General features: G+C 43.9%; 1 protein-coding gene and 1 pseudogene across 1 annotated transcript in view; both read left to right on the forward strand.

The window, feature by feature from the left end:
* The window catches only part of FA2H (fatty acid 2-hydroxylase), an 87,101-nt gene that overhangs the window by 44,817 nt on the left and 24,197 nt on the right, over positions 1–18,087 (forward strand). The window contains exon 2 of the mRNA XM_072636550.1: positions 5,009–5,101. Within this exon, the coding sequence (XP_072492651.1) occupies positions 5,009–5,101 (93 nt within the window). The remainder of the gene's footprint in view (positions 1–5,008; positions 5,102–18,087) is intronic.
* Positions 13,792–15,156, forward strand: LOC140521488 (alpha-enolase pseudogene; annotated as a pseudogene).

Consider the following 18,087-nt stretch of genomic DNA (forward strand, 5'->3'; position numbering starts at 1 on the left):
AAGAAATGTTGGCCTTGTGTCGGTCATTCATTCCCTGAAGGACCAGGTCTTACAGGGCTAGTCCCTTAGGGGCAGAGTCTTTGTATCATTGTCACACATTTGACTTGGAAATTTTTGAGTTTCTGGCCACTGGTGGTCTTCAATAGATGGAGACTCAGTGGCCACTTGTCAGTAATGTGAGATTTCTCCTTGGTGACTTCGAAGGGTCCCAACTCTAAGAGTCTTTGATTTTTTAATTCATCTTGTTGATCTGACTTCCATAGATACTCGTGTGGCACTGGAAGATCATGAGAGGAGATCCCTCTTACTCCAGGGTGAATGGCAGGGGTATTTGTATGGGTTCTCAAGTGCTTGAGAAAGAGGAGAGAAAGGACACATTTGCAGTTTTGCTTGGGGACATAGAATTTAATTTATTATTTATTATAATGTAACATCCTTATAACATAGATATTATGTTATATGCAGAATTAAATTATGTTGCATACTGTTAAATTTATTCCACTGAGCATGATTATTGCCCCCATCTCCTAATTGTAGCCAAAAACGTTTGATTCATTCATTCTGCCAAATAACCAAGTACCTACAGGTCCTCTGTGATAGAAGAATGTCAAGGTGCTGTAAAATTTAGGGACTGGTATAAGTGACCTTTGAGGTCCCTTCCACCTCATCTGTGATTCTACAACTAGAGTGTCTATAGAGTTTAATGTAGTCTGAAATCCTGTGATCCCTTTTCCTGGCCATGAAAACTTCTGCAAAGTTTTCCTTGAAGGATGTTGGGGAGAGCATTTTGGGTGAAGAGAGTGATATCAGCAAAGGTGCAGAGGGAGGAAAATACAAAGCTCAGAGAGTAGCAAGTAGTTCAATTTGACTATTGAGTCAATAAGTATTTGTTAATTAGTTAGTTAATATGCATTAGTTCCTACTCTGTGTTCAAAGCACTGTGCTAAGTGCTGGAGTTGCAAAAAAAAGAAGCAAAAGACAATCCCTACCTTCCAGGAACCTTAATCCAATGGAGGAGACAAGCAAACAAATACAAACAAGCTACGTATGGGGCAAATAGGAAATTATTCACAGAGGCAAGGCACTAGAGGTAAGAAAGCTTGAGAAAGGCTTTCTTTAGAAGATGAGATTGTAGATGGTACTTGAGGGAAGATGGTACTTGAAAGCTAGCAGGGTAGCCAGAGGAAAATGAGAAGGTACAGCATCCCAGACATGGGAGACAGCCAGAGAGAATGCCCAGAGCTGAGAGATGAAGAGTGAGAGTGTCCTGTTCAGAGAAGAGCCAGGGGACCAGAGTCACTGGATCTAAGAGTGTATGTCAGGAAGTAATGTATGAGAAGACTAGAGAGGGGGGAGGGAAGGGACTTTGAACACCAAGCAGGTGATTTTTATTTTATCATGGAGGTTATAGGGAGCTACTGGGGTTTTATTGAGTAGGGGGATGACATGATTAGATCTGCCCTTTAGTGGTGACTAAATGGTGGCTGGATTCAAATGGAGAGAAACTTGAAGGCCTGCAGACTCCCCACCAGGCTACTGCATTAGTCCAACAGTGAGATGATCAGAGCCTGCTCTAAGACAGCGTATGGATAAGATGTTACTGTTCAGCCATTTTTCAGTCATGTCCAAATCTCTGTGACTCCATTTGGAGTTTTCTTGGCAAAGATACTGTTTGCCATTTCCTTCTCCAGCACTTGTTACAGATGAGGAAACTGAGGCAAACAAGGTCAAGTGACTTGCCCAGGGTCACACAGCTAGGAATTGTCTAAGGCCAGACTTGAATTCAGGAAGATGAGTCTTCTTGACTCCAGGCCTGGTTTTCCATCTGCCACAACATGATATTCAGGGAGAGTACTGGGTAGTGTAGAAGCACTGGACAGAACACTGAATTGGGAGACAGAAGAAAGCTGGATCTGAATCCTGCCTTTGAGTCTTACCATACAGCCATTGCTAAGCCAATTACTTTCCTGAACCTTAGCTTCCTCGTCCTTTATTGGATTGCCGGGCAAGTGAAATGAGATAAACAAAATGCTCTGTAAAGCTTCAAGCACTAACGTCCATCATCGTCATCATCATCATCGTCATCATCATCGTTACCGTTACCATTATCCAACAGCCTTTTCTCAATCCTTAGCCTTTTTGGCTTCTACAGTATTTGGTACTGTTGACTACTCTTTTTCTCTTGGATACTTTTTCATTTCTGGGTTTTTGTAACCATTCCTCAGTTTCCCTTGCTGAATTATCATTCATATCCCTGCTCTGTGAGTACGCTCCAAGGCTCTCTCCTTATCCCCTTCTCTTCCCTGTCTATACCTTCATACTTGGTGACTTTATCCTCTCCCCTATGTTCAATTAGTCTTTGTGCAGATAACTCTTAAGATCTATACATCTCTACCCATCATCTCTCTCCTGAACTTGAGTCCTTTATCAACAACCGTCTCATGGACTTTTCAAACTGGATATCCCACAGGCATCTCAAATTCCACATGTCTACCTTTCCCCCAAACCCTCTCCTCTTTTGAACTTCCCTACATCTGCCAAGGGTACCACTAGGCTCCAGTCACCCAGACTTGTAACCTTAGAGTCGTCCTTGATTCTTCCCTCTCCCTCACCTCCCGTATCCAGTCAGCTCACCAGGCTTGTCTGTTCTTCCTTCACAGTGTCTCTCCCCTCTGCCCCCGTCTCTGCCCTGACCCCTGCCACCCCCTGGATCAGGTCATCAGCTCCCTCCTATCCTTCACTACTCTTTTTGCCTCATGTCTCCCCTTTCTCCAGCCCATCTTCCACAAAGCTGCCAACTGGTCATCTAGAGCAGAGGTCTGCCCATGTCACCCTCACATGGATCTCAGGGATCCCAGCATCAATTAAAAACCCTTGCGTCATTCATTGCCCTTCATCATCTGGCTTCAGCCTGTTTACATGCATTCAATGCCCTTCATAACCTGGCTCCAGCCTTTCCTGCCTATTTACACATCACTCCCCTTCACACAATTTTCGGTTGAGCCCTGCAACCTTCCCACTGTTCTCCACACGTGACTTTCTCACCTCTGTGCCTTTGTAAAGGCTGTGCCCCATGATCAGAGTAACCCCCCCTTCCTTGTCTCTGCCTCTTGGAATGGTTGTGTCCTTCAAAGTGTGACTCAAACCCTCACACCCTGGATGTTTCTTCATCTCCACCTGTTCCACCTTTTTTGTATTTATTTTGCTTGTGTTTTCATGTGTAAGTGTTGTTTTCTTGCAATAAGATGTAAACTCTATGAGAGTTTTTGTCTAGTGCATAGTAGGTGTTCAGTAAACACTTGTGAACTGATTGCTGCTGCTAGGTGGTGATGATAATTACTGCCCTAGCAGCCTATGTGTGATGGGCTGGAGAAGGCAGACCTAGTAAGAAGCTACTGCCACCAGTTATTGGATGGGATCAAGGGATGGAACCCTGAGGTTCTCAGCTGGCTTCTCCCCTTGCCCTCAATGAACCCTGACCCCCCACCCCAACTAGTTACAGTTGGGTCAGAGTGAAAGCAAAAAAGAAAAAGCCTGTCTTCCCGTGTCTGTGTTTCCTCTAATTCATGTCTTCTATGTATACGTGTGTGCGTGTGTGTGTGCATGTGTGTGTGTGTGCGTGTGTGTGTTGGAATACTGTTGCTCTATAAGAAGTGATATGTATGCTTCTCTTTATCTGAAAGCATCAGCTCCTTGTGAGGAAGGATTGTTTCTTTTGTTGTACTGGCTGCATCCCCATCCCTTAGCACAGTGCCTGGCCCCAGATATACTTGCTGAGTGAGTGAGCCTATAGCCCTTATTCCTGCTGATGAATCAAACTGCCCTTTGGCAGCGGCTTGAACTGAGCTCAAGAATTTTCTGAACTCAGCTCCTTAGACGTCAAAGTCAGCTCTTGGTTTTTTCCACTTTTGTGACTTCACCTGCACATTCCATTTCCCCTTTGACTTTACCTAGTTTGTTAATTCAACATAACCTTGAGTCTACTGAGACGTACTTCCTCTCTTAGCTCTTTCCCTCAAGTTGGAACTGGGGGAGGTGAGGAGGTCATTCCTCTGTCTCCAGAATTCCAAATGACCCAGCCCTCCTGGAACCATGGGCCTCTTTAATCAAACAGGGGTGGGAGGAGGAAAGGAAAGGCCACCAAGTTGCTGCTGGCACCAGTGGTAGATGTGATAATGGTCAGTGCTGCAAGGTGCCCAGGGCCCTGCTGGTGCCTGCCTCTGCCTGAGCCTGCCCTCCTGAGTGACTGGCTACCTGAGAGGGCCAGGGTCTGGGCTCAGGAGCTTCAACCCCTGGAAACATACATCGCCTTCTTGTTCCTTGTTAATGTTTCCGACTCTGTCCCCTCTCTGTTGCTTGGCTTTTCTATCTTTCACTGCCCTACCTCTTTTCTAAAAGGCAGTCCACCTTTTCAGGCTCACCCCAGTGACCAGTTCCCAGCTATCCTAGTTCTGGGAGTCTTAATTATAATAACACCACCACTCATTCATATGGTATTTTAAGGTTTACAAAGCATTTGCCTCATAACCCTATAAGGTAGATATGTAGAATTATTTTTCCCATTTCACAGATGAGAAAACTGAGAGAAATGTGATGACTTGCTCAATCACATCTACTCAGAGCAAGAGCTCGGATTCAAAGTGGGGTCTCTCCTGACTCTGAGACCAGTTTCGTTCCACTGAACCAAGTGAACTGAACTTCCACTGAAGTGAGCCAAGCTGCCTCCTTCAATGGATACTATTCTTATCCATAAGATTTAGAGTTGGAAGGGGACCATAGATGTGATGTAGTCCAATGCCTTTATTTTACAGATGAGGAAACTGACCCAGAAATTTGCCTCCAATCTCACATGGAGTAAATAACAGAGCCCCAGGTTTGAACCCAGGGCTTCTGCCTCCCCGTTCGCTGGCACTTCCACTGTAATAAATGTGCATAGATTTGTAGGCAGGTTCCATCCTTGCATGCCTCCCTTCCCAGTGTTAATTGTTCTCTTTTCATCCTTTACCAGGATCCTCAGGAGAATGGAACTGTAACCTCTACCAGTGCCCAGGGCACAAATCCTGACGCCTATCCAAGATGCAAATCCGTGGATTTTGAAAAGGTAACTGACTTCAGGACCATGAGGGCAAGATGTGGCTGGGCCCAGAAGAGACTCTGAGGAAGGGGGAGAAATAATGATTGAAGATGAAGAGAGGCTGCCTGGCTGGTCTGGGCCAATGTCATAGCCAGGACCAGAACATACTAGAGGTGGGAGGGCCCTGCCTTCTGCCGCAGGGAGGGAGGGAGGAAAAGAAGGGAAGGAAGGAAAGAAGAAGGAAAGGAAAGAAGGAAGGAAAGGAAGGAAGTACCTACTATGTGCCGGCATCTGTGCTATAATATAAAGTAACATCACATTTGATCCTCACAAAAAGCCCTAGAAGTAGCTACTATTATTATCACCATTTACATGTACAGAAACTCAGATAGACAGCAGGTAAGTGACTTTTCCAGAGTCACACAGCTAATAAGTTTGGAAATAAAGATTCCAAACCAGGTCTCCATTGACTTCAACACTTTGCACTGCCTGTGTCAGAGGAATGAATGAATGAGGGAATAAATGAATGAATCGATGAATGAACAACAGTTATACTGACCTGGGGGATAAGAAGAGAAATATTTTCTATGTTACTATCCTAGATAACCATCACTGAGGATAAAAACCCCTTTTAGTGAGCTTTTTGAGACATCACCTCTGCCTGTTCTGGATGTCAGGACTAGATGAAGACTCAGACAAGTGCCTATGATATTGGATTCAATTGAGAAACATTGTTTGGGAGGATTTAGGGGTGTCTTGGAAACGCTACCGCCTCAAAGAGGCATTTGTAAGAGCAGTATCCTGTGGTTTGAAGGCAAATGCCATTTGTTAATTAGCTAGGCTTTCCCAGGTGATTAGGAGCTGGACCTTCCCACTTCAAAAATGGGGATGGTTAGCAGGGAGAGTGCACCGCCAAATCGATCATTTGGTCAGTCCACAAACATTTCCTAAATCCCATAGCCTTCTTCGTGTCAGCTGTTGGGCTAGACAGGTGATTCCAGTGAGAATGAAACAAGCCCAATTCTGAAGGAGTTGACCTTTATCTGTGGGGTAGATGTAGATAGATGTATCTATACATGTGTATGTGTGTATATATATGTATAACACATATAGGTATGTATACATATCACACACATATATATATAATACACACACACACAGGAAAGGAAAGGAAAGAAGGAAAGAAAGAAGGAAGGAAAGTAGGGGTGCAGGTACATGTGTGTATGTACACAGAATAACTTTACAGAGAATAAGTACAAAGTAGTTAGACATAAAGTAATGGGGGCAGAGGAGGGTTCTGAAAGACTTCATGGAGAGGATGATGTTTGAAGCTGTGTCTTGAAGGAAGAAAGGGCTTCTATAAGACAGAGGTGGGGAGGGTGGCCAGCACAAAGGCATCGAGATGGAAGATGGCATCCTGTGTGTGAAGAGCAAAAGGAGGCCATTCTGACTGATTTGCAAAGTGAGAGCCCCTAGGCTGCATTGTGGGAAGGAAGTAGTATTCACAGAGGATCTCAAAGCACTTTTTTCACAGGCCTTGTTCTTCTTTCTTCTCCCAGCTTCCTGGGAGATATAGAGGATGGTGTGGGTAGTATGATCTGCATTTGATGAAAAGAAAAACACATCCACAGTCATACAATTTACATGTTCCCATAGAAGTACTGAAGAAAGAGCTCTAGTCTTCTTCTCTTTAGCCCAAGGATTGGTCCCTTACAAAGGCAGCAAGGCAGGTTTTCCCATGGATGGGAAATAGAGAGAAACTCAGGGGACTTTTCTTGAAGCCATTTGGGACCTTTGGGGTCTGCCATCTTGGGATTCGTTGGTGTGTGTAGGAAAGGCAGCCAGACATATACAACGTTTGACCCAGAGAAAAGAAGGAAGCTTGGTCTGAACGCAGCTGGACCTTGGCACTCTGGAAAAGGAAGAATTCTATAAGAAGAGGCAGAGATTTGAAACTGGGAGAAACTTGGGCCTCAATACAGTGTCTGGCACTTAGTAGGTGTTTAATAAATGTTTGTTGACTGACTGACTAAAAGAAACTAAGATTCTCCTGACTTTAGTACCTGGAGTTTGGACAGTATAGGGGAAAGGAAATCTTTCACGGAGCCACTAACTGGACAGAATAAAGGTGGGGGCCTCTGCTGAGATAACGCCAGTGGATCTGAGGTATTTTGAGAAAAAGGAATATTAGTGGTCCTGTTACCTGCTTTGCTTGGCTTGCTGCCCCATCTGTGGGCTGCTGCTGTCTTGAGACTGATACCTGACCCTTCTCATTCTCTGAATGAGATGACTTAGACAGCAACAAGTAACAATCCTAAGTTACAACAGAAAGAATGATGGCTGGCATTTAGATGGCATTTGTGGTTTGCAAAGTGCATCCGTTTTATCCTCACAGGAAGGTACAGGCCAGTGTTATCCCCATTTTTCTGTAAGATTTGCAAAGCACTTTACCCATTCTCACAACAAGCCTGGGAGGTGGGGGAGACATTTACGTAGCACCTACTATGTGTTTGGTACTATCCTAAGGGCTTTACAGATATCTCCTCTGATTCTCACAACAACCCTACCAGATATATACTGTTGAAATCTCCCTTTTGCAGTTAAAGAATCTGAAACAAACAGGGTTAAGTGACTTGCCCAAGATCCCACAGCCAGCAAGTGTCTGAGGCTAGATTTGACCTCAGGCCTTCCTGACTTCAGGTTCAACTCTCCCTCCACTGTGTCAGCATGGAGACCTTGGAACACCAGCTGCCCCTCTTCTCAGACCCCTCCACTACATGATGGGTGACTCTGTCTTCTGTGTATAAGAGTGGAGTTCACCCCTACCCACAATTAATCAGCCACACAACAGGATAAATTAGGAACTAAGGAATTTTCCTGTTTGCTCATCCCTACAGTCCTGTGTGGACAAGCCTATAATCAGTTTAAAAGTATCACAGGACTTTTGGCCATTGGATGAAAGGCAGATGACAGCTTTCAGCAAACATCTTGTCAAAAAGGATGAGTCACATCTGTAGGGCTATATATAAGAAGACCAGTTGTCCAGTGGCAAACTCGCTTCAGCAAAGGGCCAGTCAAGTGATACAGGTCCCTGGAGGCAGATGCTTGCACATGTACCAGAGGGCAGCCAAGGATGAGACTAAAGGGTGTATTACCTCACCCTCCATTGACCAGGTCAAGAAATGACAAAGACCAGGAGGAAAGACTATCTCCAGCCTAGACTAGGGGGAAGGCCCTACCTGAGAACAGAGGAAGACAAAAGTGCTTTAAAAATATCTAAGTTGGTTTGTGAGTACCCTATGCATCCACATTGGTTTGTGCACAAACATTCCTTTTTGCCTCCACATTAGAATTGTTTCTTTTTGTGTCTTCAGAATTTTTTTCTCAAAAGCTTCCCCTTCCCTCTGGGGCTGGCTTCCCCTGCCCTTGGTGTGGCTCCTGTCTTCTTAACAGACTACTCAGGCCAAACTTATAATAACAGCTGATATTTTTAAAGAGTTTGAAGGTTTTGTTTTATATTTTTGATGCCTGTTGTTGTTTCATCACATTTATTTTTGAATATATCCCCTTCTCCTCCTCTATCCAACAAAATATCCCTTGTAACAAAAATTTTAAAAAAAAGAAAGGAAAAGCCTTTCAGCAAACCCAACAAACAAAGCAAACGTGTCTGACAATATATGCAGTATTCTCTACCTATAGTCTCCCACTTCTCCAAAGAAGGGAGGGCGGTCTAATTGCCCTTTTCATTTCCATTGCTGTAATCCTGTCACGTGGTACGTTATTTTCCAGGGTCTGCATCAGTTCGTATTTTGGTCTTCCCGGGCCTCTCTGATTTCTTCATCTTGTCATTTCTTGAGCAGTACGAATCTATTACATTCATTTACCCTAAACTCCCAATTGATGGGGATTTATTCTATTTCCAATTCTTGGCACTAAAAAAAAAAGATGCTATCATGAGTATTTTAGAATGAATAGTTTGTAATTGTTCTGACGATCAGGTTCCTCCAGCATTTTATAGAAATGAGAACCTGCGTGGCAGAATGGGGAAGTGCTCCATTTAGAGTCAGAGAATTGGGTTAGAATTCTGCCTCTGCTCCATAGCACTGTGCCTTGGTTTCCCCTTTATGCAAAGAGAGAGTTGAATGAGATGGTCTCTGAAACTGGAAACCTGTGAAGTTAAGGTCCTTCACATATGAGGAACACAACATAGTGTAATGTAGATTGTTACCTGTTGGTCTGGCCTCAAGTCTAGTATACCTCCTTGGATGACTGTATTTCCCTCCCTCACCTTCACCCTAACACAGAGCCCTCATTTTCCCTGGGCAGGGCTGTTCAACTATCCAGGAGAGGATGAGGTTCCAGGAGAGGGTTTTGTTTGGCAGGGGCCTCGTTGGCCTAGGAGGCAGTAAAGGGGCAAATTCTAAAGAGGGGGGAAAGCTGTCAGGCAAGGAGAAAAAGGAGGGAGAGGGAAGCAGCTAGGCTCGTTAGGAGTAATTCCTGTTTTCAGGTTTATAGTATTAATTCCTTACCTGGCCCTCTTCCCAACCTAGTCATGCCGAAAAGCCCCAGGGAAAAGCTGAGATTTTTCTGGTTGTAGCCTAGAAAGTAAACAGAAGTCATACACTTGACTGTTGCTAGTACCTAGCACCTCTCCAGGGCAGGTAACCCGCTCTGAGATCCTGGAACGTCCCCTTTCTAACTGAGACCCCAGAGTAGGGGAGCTGCTCCTATATCACAGCCTCTCTCCCATCAGGGGGACCCTGATCATTTCAGACATAATGAGAGAGCTCTAGATAAGGGACTTGGTGTCTATTTACAGCGTGGAGCCCCCAAGCAGATGGGCAAATTGTGTGGCACTCTCCAGAGAAAGTGTCGGGGAAGAAAGGGACTCGGCCGTAACTGGAGATTATTTACATATCTGCTCTGCCACCTAGGCACCTATTTAGGTTAATCAATACTTTCTGGTTTGCATTTTATACCTGTATATGTAGGGCAGAATGGAGATACATGAAAAATTAGGAGTGGTGTGAGGATCACAGTCCCTCCCTTTCCCACAATCAGAAAAAGGTGCTTTGTAGGGGCTTTACAACTATTATCTCCACAACCCTGGGTTGTGTTATTTCCATTTTACACCTGGGGAAACTGAGGCAAGTATCGTGTGGGTGATTTGCTAATAAACGTCTGAAGACACATTTGAACTCAGATCTTCCTGACTATAGACCCAGGGCTTTATTCACTAAGCTCCCTATCTTCAGGACAGCTGGAGAAGAAAAGGGAAACTAGAGAGTAGGGGACAACCTAACCAAAAGCACCAGTGCCTTGGGGAGTTCGGGGTGGAGAAGAGAGGATTCTTTCCTACCCAGCTTCTGCCATAACTGGAGATGTGACAGCCAGTCTACAGATGAGCCAGCCAGTAGATTAAGTAGCTGTTTTCCAGTCAGGATATTTTGGGACATTTCGGGATATCTTAAAAGCTCCTTTAGGTGCCTTGTACCTAAGAGGTACTTAATACAAGGTGTTTTTAAAAATGGAATTGTACCATGATATCGTCACAGTGTTCAATCCAAACCCATTCAATTCAACAGACATTTATTTAGTAAGTCCACAGCACTGTACTAGGAACTAGGAGTGCAAAAACAAAACCATCTCAGCATTCAGAGACCTTACATTCTGCTGGAATGGGGGTGGAGAAATACAGCATGTACATACATAAGTAAATATGACATTTATTCAAAGTCATTTCAAGAAGGATAAAGGATCAGCCACTAGGATGCTTGGGCAACCAGCAGCACTTTTGTGGATTCCATAAAGCTATCGATGAGCAGAGAAGGTATTTCAAAAAGGGGGCCAGAGGAGAAATGTGGTATTTTCAGAACAGCTCCCAGGCCAGTTTGACTGGGCAGAGGGTACATACATGAAGGGGGTTAATGAGAACAAAACCTGGAAACACAGGCTGAGTCACGTGTGTAGACTTTATCTGTATCTTTTCTATGTTCACACTGTTGCTTAGATTATAAGTTCCTTGAGGACAGGGACAGATCCATGTTTGTTGTTCTGTCTCCAGCACTGAGGACAGTTCTTGGCACATGCACATAGTAGGAACTTAATAGATATTTGTTGCTTGGTATTTTAGTAGAGGAATGCCATGATCAAGTCAAATGTTTTAAGATAATTAATTTGACAGCTGTGGGAAGGATGAAAACCAGAGCTAAGGTAGAGAGGCTCTTTTGAGTGGACAGAAGGGGAGAGATGAGAGAGAGATTGTGGAGGTAGAATGGGTGATTTGGCAGTGAGGGAGTATGGAGGCTAGGGAAGCTAGGTGGTACGGTGGCTAGAGGAGTGGACTTGGGTCAGCTAGATCTGACTTCAAATCCAGCCTCAAACACATACTAACTCTGTGACCCTGTCCAGGTCCCCTAACCTCTTTCTGCCTCAGTTTCCTCCATCATAAAAGGGAGATCATAATAGTACCTACCTCCCAGGGTTAGTGGGAGGATCAAATGAGATAAATTTGTAAAGCACTTAGCCCAGTGCCCAGCACAGAACAGGTGCTGTATAAATGCTTACACCCCTCTCCCCCTCCCACCTTCCAAGGTTATCATGAGGATAAAAGGTGATATTGGTACAGTGCTATGCAAAACTGCTACTTACCATTATGGCTCTACAATGACTAGAAAGATTAAGTGGGATCCCTCAGTGAGTTCTGGTGTGTTGGACTTTGTGGAGAAATGCTGAATTACTTAGTTAACAATGAGTGCCTTCTGGGTCCATAACTTTGTACTAAGGACTGGATGGAGAATGGAAAAGGTGCCAGGCAGCCAGGTGGAAAGGAGAGAGCTATAAATTTGGTTAGAGTACTTGGGTTTGAGTCACTGCTCTGCTGCTCACTGCCTCCCTAGATGACTCTATTTCTGACCCTCTTAATCTTGGACATATCTTTTCAGTCAATCAGCAAGCATTATGAAAATTTTGATAAAGTTTTGGAAAAAAAGAAAATGTCACCTGCTGAAGGGGTACACTAATGCATTGTTGGTGGAGCCAACTGGCAGAAAGCTACTAAACTGCACTTATACCCTTTGACCCAGTCATACCACTTCCTTTGTAGTTGTTCGGTCGTTTTCAGTGGTCGCATTTGGGGTTTTCTTGGCAAATATACTGGAGTGGTCTGTCATTTCCTTCTATAGTTCATTTTACAGATGAAGAAACTGAGACAAACAAGGTTAAGTTACTTGCCCAGTGTCACATAGTATAACAAATAAAAAAACCCTCGAGAGTTCTTGGGTAATTAATAATCAGTTTATTAATTAAGCTATCTAATATTCAATAAATTGATGGTTAGTGCTTTCTCTCGGTAACCAAAGACACCTAATGGAAACGCTGAATGCCTTAAATATTTTTTTTTAAAGAGAATGCCCCTACAGGAGAACTCAGTCCTGATTGGTGAACATTTAAATGAGGAGGTAGGCTAAAAGTCTTCAGCTTCTCCTACTGAGAAAGTAGTTTGGTCTTGAGACTCAGCCACTTCCAGCAATCTGGACAGAGGATCCATCTCCACCCAGACCACTCTGGTTGGTTTTCTCTTCATGAGCTGGGTCACCCTAAACTCTAATGAAGGGGTAAAAGGACATGGGTTTATTCTCTAAGGGCAAGAATTTACCTAGATTAGATTCTTTTTACCCTCTACACAGAATTAAGGTCTCCTAGTTGGGTGGGGTCCTGCCCAAGATCAAGGAGCACATACCCTGAGGATTAGGGCAATCTTCTGTATCAGCCATGTCTTTCAGAGACTGACTGATTGACCTACAGGTTCAGGTCTCTGAATGAGGAGATAAAAAACCTGGGGTCTAGTTAATAATGGATTATTAATATGATAGAAAACAGTCATTTCTCTCAATAGCTAGTAAGTATCTGAGACCAAATTTTAACTCAGGTTTTCCTGACTCCAGGTCCAGCACTTTATCCACTGTGCCCCCTAGCTGCATGCAAATACCGTTACTAGGTCTTTACTGCAAAGAGTAAAGGCTCATGAAGAGTCGAACGTGACTGAACAACAAGAAAAGATACATTTTTATAATGGATTTTGTTTTTCTAGCTTTCTCAGTGGGGCAGGAGTCATGGGAAGGTCAGGAAGAGGAAGAGAATTCAGAGCTGAAAATAAAATTAAGTTAAAAAAATTTTTTAAAGAAATAAATCCTATGAAATTCTATGGTCTCTGTACTGAGAGAGCTCACAAGTCCAATGTGGGATAACCTGAATGTATGAATAGCCCAAAAGTAAATTGAAAGTGGTCCAAGGATACCTGGGAATGATAAATTTGAGGAAGTACCCTAAGGAACAAGAAATAGGCTGGACCAATTGGAACTAGATTAGGAAAGCTTAGGAGAAGTAGAAGATGAAAGAAGGATCAGGAAATGATGAGAAGTAAACCCAACTTCTGGATAGAACAAGCCTCCACCTCTGTCTCTGCCTCAAGCCTCAGATGAATTTCCTATTCCTGGTTTCTCTGTCTCATTGAGTCATTGGTTTCTATTTGGCCCATTCTGATTTTCAGGATACATGTTGCTTGGGTAAGATTTTATACCGCTTATGCCTAGCTATTAATTTCTAATTCTTCTCAAACTTTTGTTTCTTTTCCAATTTTTTTCTCAAGTGTTTTCATTTAATTTACAAGGCATTTTAAACTCCTTTTAAAAATACTTGCTTTAGCCCCTCGGCCTCTGTTCTCTGAGCTCAGCAGAGGAAATCCCATCCAGAAACTCAACATGTCTATTTACAAGATCCAGGCAAGAGAGATCTTTGACTCTCGTGGAAACCCTACTGTTGAAGTTGATGTCTACACTGAAAAAGGTCAATTCCAAGCTGCTGTGCCCAGTGGTGCTTCTACTGGTATCCATGAAGCCTTGGAGCTCCGAGACAATGATAAGACCCGCTACATGGGGAAAGGTGTCTCAAAAGCGGTTGAGCACATCAATAAAACTATTGCCCCGACCCTGATTAGCAAGAAATTGAATGTTGTGGAGCAAGAGAAGATCGACAAATTGATGATAGAGATGGATGGCACTGAAAATAAATCTAAATTTGGTGCAAATGCCATTTTGGGAGTGTCTCTGGGTGTTTGTAAGGCCGGAGCTGCTGAGAAAGGTGTCTCCCTGTACCGTCACATTGCTGACCTTGCAGGCAACGATGAAGTCATTCTGCCTGTTCCAGCCTTCAACGTGATCAATGGTGGCTCCCATGCTGGTAACAAGTTGGCCATGCAGGAGTTCATGATCCTCCCTGTTGGAGCAGCAAACTCTAAGGAGGCCATGCGCATTGGAGCTGAGGTCTACCACAACTTGAAGAGTGTGATTAAGCAGAAATATGGACAAGATGCCACCAACATAGGGGATGAGGGTGGCTTTGCTCCTAACATCCTAGAGAATAAAGAAGCTCTGGACCTGCTAAAGGATGCTATTGGTAAGGCTGGCTATACTGATAAGGTCATAATTGGCATGGATGTTGCTGCCTCTGAATTCTTCCGATATGGGAAATATGATTTAGACTTCAAGTCTCCTGATGATTCCAGCAGATACATCTACCCTTCTGAGCTTGGGGACCTCTACAAGAGCTTCATCAAGGATTATCCAGTAGTGTCTATTGAAGATCCCTTTGACCAGGATGATTGGGAAACTTGGAAAAATTTCACTGCTACTGCCAGCATCCAGGTGGTAGGAAATGATCTCACAGTGACCAATCCCAAGCGAATTGAAAAGGCTGTGAATGAGAAGGCTTGCAATTGCCTCCTACTCAAAGTGAACCAGATTGGCTCTGTGACTGAATCTCTCCAGGCATGCAAGCTGGCCCAATCCAATAGGTGGGGAGTAATGGTTTCCCATCATTCTGGGAAGACTGAAGATACCTTCATTGCAGACCTGGTGGTGGGTCTCTGCACTGGGCAGATCAAAACTGGTGCCCCCTGCCGATCTGAGCGTCTGGCCAAGTATAACCAGCTTCTCAGAATTGAGGAAGAGCTGGGCAGTAAGGCTAAATTTGCTGGAATGAACTTCAGAAACCCTTGGGCCAAGTAAGCTCTGTGGCTAGGAGGCCTAAGAGCTCACAGGCGCCAATCACCTCTAGAAATCTCCTCCTGTCCTAAGAAAGGGCAGCACCAAGTACTAGACCAGTCTTGTTTTGGGGGCAGGAGCCTCTGCTGCTTAACTTCTCTCTCCCTTCGACCTTTCTGTGATGTTCTCACTGCTTCGTTAGAATTGTCTTATAGCGGAGACTACCTGATCATCTGGCTCTCCGTCAGAACACCCTTTATCATCTTGTGTCTGGGATAGATTGACCTGTTCTCACCCCCAACCCTGGTGTTAATGTGTGGAGCCATGTACTTGTGATGCAGCCCGATGAACCCAAAGGCCAAATCTTAGTGGCTTCTATGTGCAGAATGAAAGTATTCAGTAACCCCCCCCCAAAAAAATACTCGCCTTACCTTTCCCAGAAATTCTAGTTGAATTTGTGTATATTTTTCTTTGAGGCTTTGCTTGTAGATATTTTGGAGTCTGTGTCTTTTGTGTGTCTTGAACATTCCTATTGCCATATATTTTTAGGATGGAATTTTGTTGTTGTATGCTCATTCTTGTAGCCTTTTCCTGATTTTAGATTTTCTATTAGGGTTCTGCATGCTTCTGGAGAGAATGTCTGTGCTGGTCCTACTACTGCTTTCTTGAGGGATTGAGTATTGTGTTAGTACACTCAAGGACATCTCAAATGGGGACCTGCAAGCTTTCAGTGCTCCCAAGATGTCTGATCATTGCATCCTCCCCACTCCCAAGTGCTGCAGGTTCCTGACCTGGGTTTGAATTGGGGGCAGCCACCTGTGTGCTTGTCCTATGTGGAGTTTCAGGAGACTGCTGCTGCCCTCAGCTTGTATGTTAGAAGGGGAGATGGAATGAAATGGAGCAGAGGCTTGGGTTCCAATCCTACTACTGGCAGTTAACCATTAACCATCTGCCTTTGGGCAAGTCACTACCTCTGTGAGTCTCCTCATCTATAATATAAGGAAGGAAAGCAGACTTTGTCTCACAAGAGTTATTAGGAAAATGCTTAGTAAACCTTAAAGTGCCCGATTAACATCTGTTGGTTAGTCAAAGTTTAGCTAAGCTATCTACAAAGTCATTGCCTGCCCCTCCCCCTCTAAAAACCTCTTCAGAGTGGGCCCCTTTCTCCCCCCCACCCCCCTCCTTCTGAGAACACCTGCGGCATTTGGAGGCCTGGAAAGTATTTTGTGAATGGATAGATGAATGAAGGACTGGAGTGTCCTACAACGTTGATGGCAGTAAAACCTCCAGAATGTTCCTGGGTCCTGTTCCCAGCGTTCTGTGTCCTTCCCAAACATTGCCGATGTCTTTGCCTAAGGGTACACAGCCCAAGCCTGATTTTCACGGGTGGATAGGCTCACTTTTTAGTTCTACCAATGGTCAGGGCCTGGGAACAATGGACTTGGAACCAGAGGACCTTGTTTAAATCCTGACACTTAACTATCTGGGTGACCTTGGGCTAGAATGAGGACCTATCTCTTCAGGCCTCAGATTCCTCATCTGCAAAATGAAAGGGTAGCATTAGATGACCCTTCCTACTCCAAATGTGTAATCCTGTGATGGATCCTCCTATCCCTACCTGCCTTCCTGACCCAAAACATACATGCACACACATATATACACACATGAGCACATGCACATACTAACAGCACAGTTCATTTACTGTGTGAAAAGTCCATACTATAGGGCAATATTTACGGTTTTCCAGGGGCCTGGCCATGAAGTTGACCAGGGGAGGGGGTGGGAGGCTAACCCTTTCAGGACCACTTAGCAAAACTGTTAGGTTAAGGAAGATTTGTCTAAAGTCAAATGAAAATGGATGGCCCATATTAGAAGAATCAATGCTATTGGTTTAAAATGGAGAAGAATTTGAGAGAAGAAATTTGTGTCATCTTCAACATCTTTCTTGAAAGGAATCTGTATCGTTAGGCCCTTCTGTGTTGGTGCCTTATGGGAGCAGAGCAGGCAGAGGAAAGTGGTATTTCTGGCACTATAGTGGGTAGAGCCCAACCTACTCCTGATCATTGGAAACCTCCATTGGTAAAGGGAGGTCTACTGGATAGCCTACCTAGTTGGCTACTCTGTGGCCTGGGCTTAGGGAGTCATTTACTCAGTGCTGCAGCGGCAGTTTCCCCAAGCTGGTGTTAGGTGAAAAATAAGTGTTTCTTTGGTTGACTGAGAGAAACCTTTTGGGAATTTTCTGCTGCATATAAGTAAATTCTGAATTGACCTCTTCCAGGCCAGGATGAGGTGGCAGGTAAATGTCCCAGTGACTTGATCAGACTCAAGCATCCCTGTCTACCTCACTGGGAAGCACAAGCTCTCTCCTCTTCCATCACCTTTCTCCTTCCCCCCAAAGAACTAGTGGGTCAAAGAACAAATCACAGAAACTGTAAGTAATACTATCCAAGAAAAGGACAACAGGACAAAAGACCCAGACTTTTAAAATGTAACCAAAGCCATCCTTAGAGGGAAAGTGCATCTCTAAACTCTGTTATTGACAGAAAAAAAAGCAAACTGATCCATGAATTGAGCATGTAACTTAAAAACTGGGAAAACTTCAGATAATTTAAACAACCAGCTAAACACAAAAATAAGAATTCCAAAAGTCAAAGAAAGGATCAACAAAATTGAAAACAAAAAACTCACTAAATTGATACATAAAAACCAAGAATCACTTTTCAAAAAAAGCATAGAGCACCATTACATACAGATAGTATAAAGACCTGTATTTGATGTATACAACACTCCGTCCTAGCAATCCCCCGCCTCTCTGCTATGGGAATTGTGGTATATTTAGACTGCTACAGTATATAGTGTTCCTTTGGTTCTGTTTATTTTACTCTCGATCAGTTCATACTCATCTCATGTTTCTCTGAATTCAGAGAGCTTGGGGTTTGGTTGAGGGTCAGTGTGGGGAATGAATCAGAT

The sequence above is a fragment of the Notamacropus eugenii genome, chromosome 1 (assembly GCF_028372415.1).
Source record: "Notamacropus eugenii isolate mMacEug1 chromosome 1, mMacEug1.pri_v2, whole genome shotgun sequence".
Taxonomy (NCBI): domain Eukaryota; kingdom Metazoa; phylum Chordata; class Mammalia; order Diprotodontia; family Macropodidae; genus Notamacropus; species Notamacropus eugenii.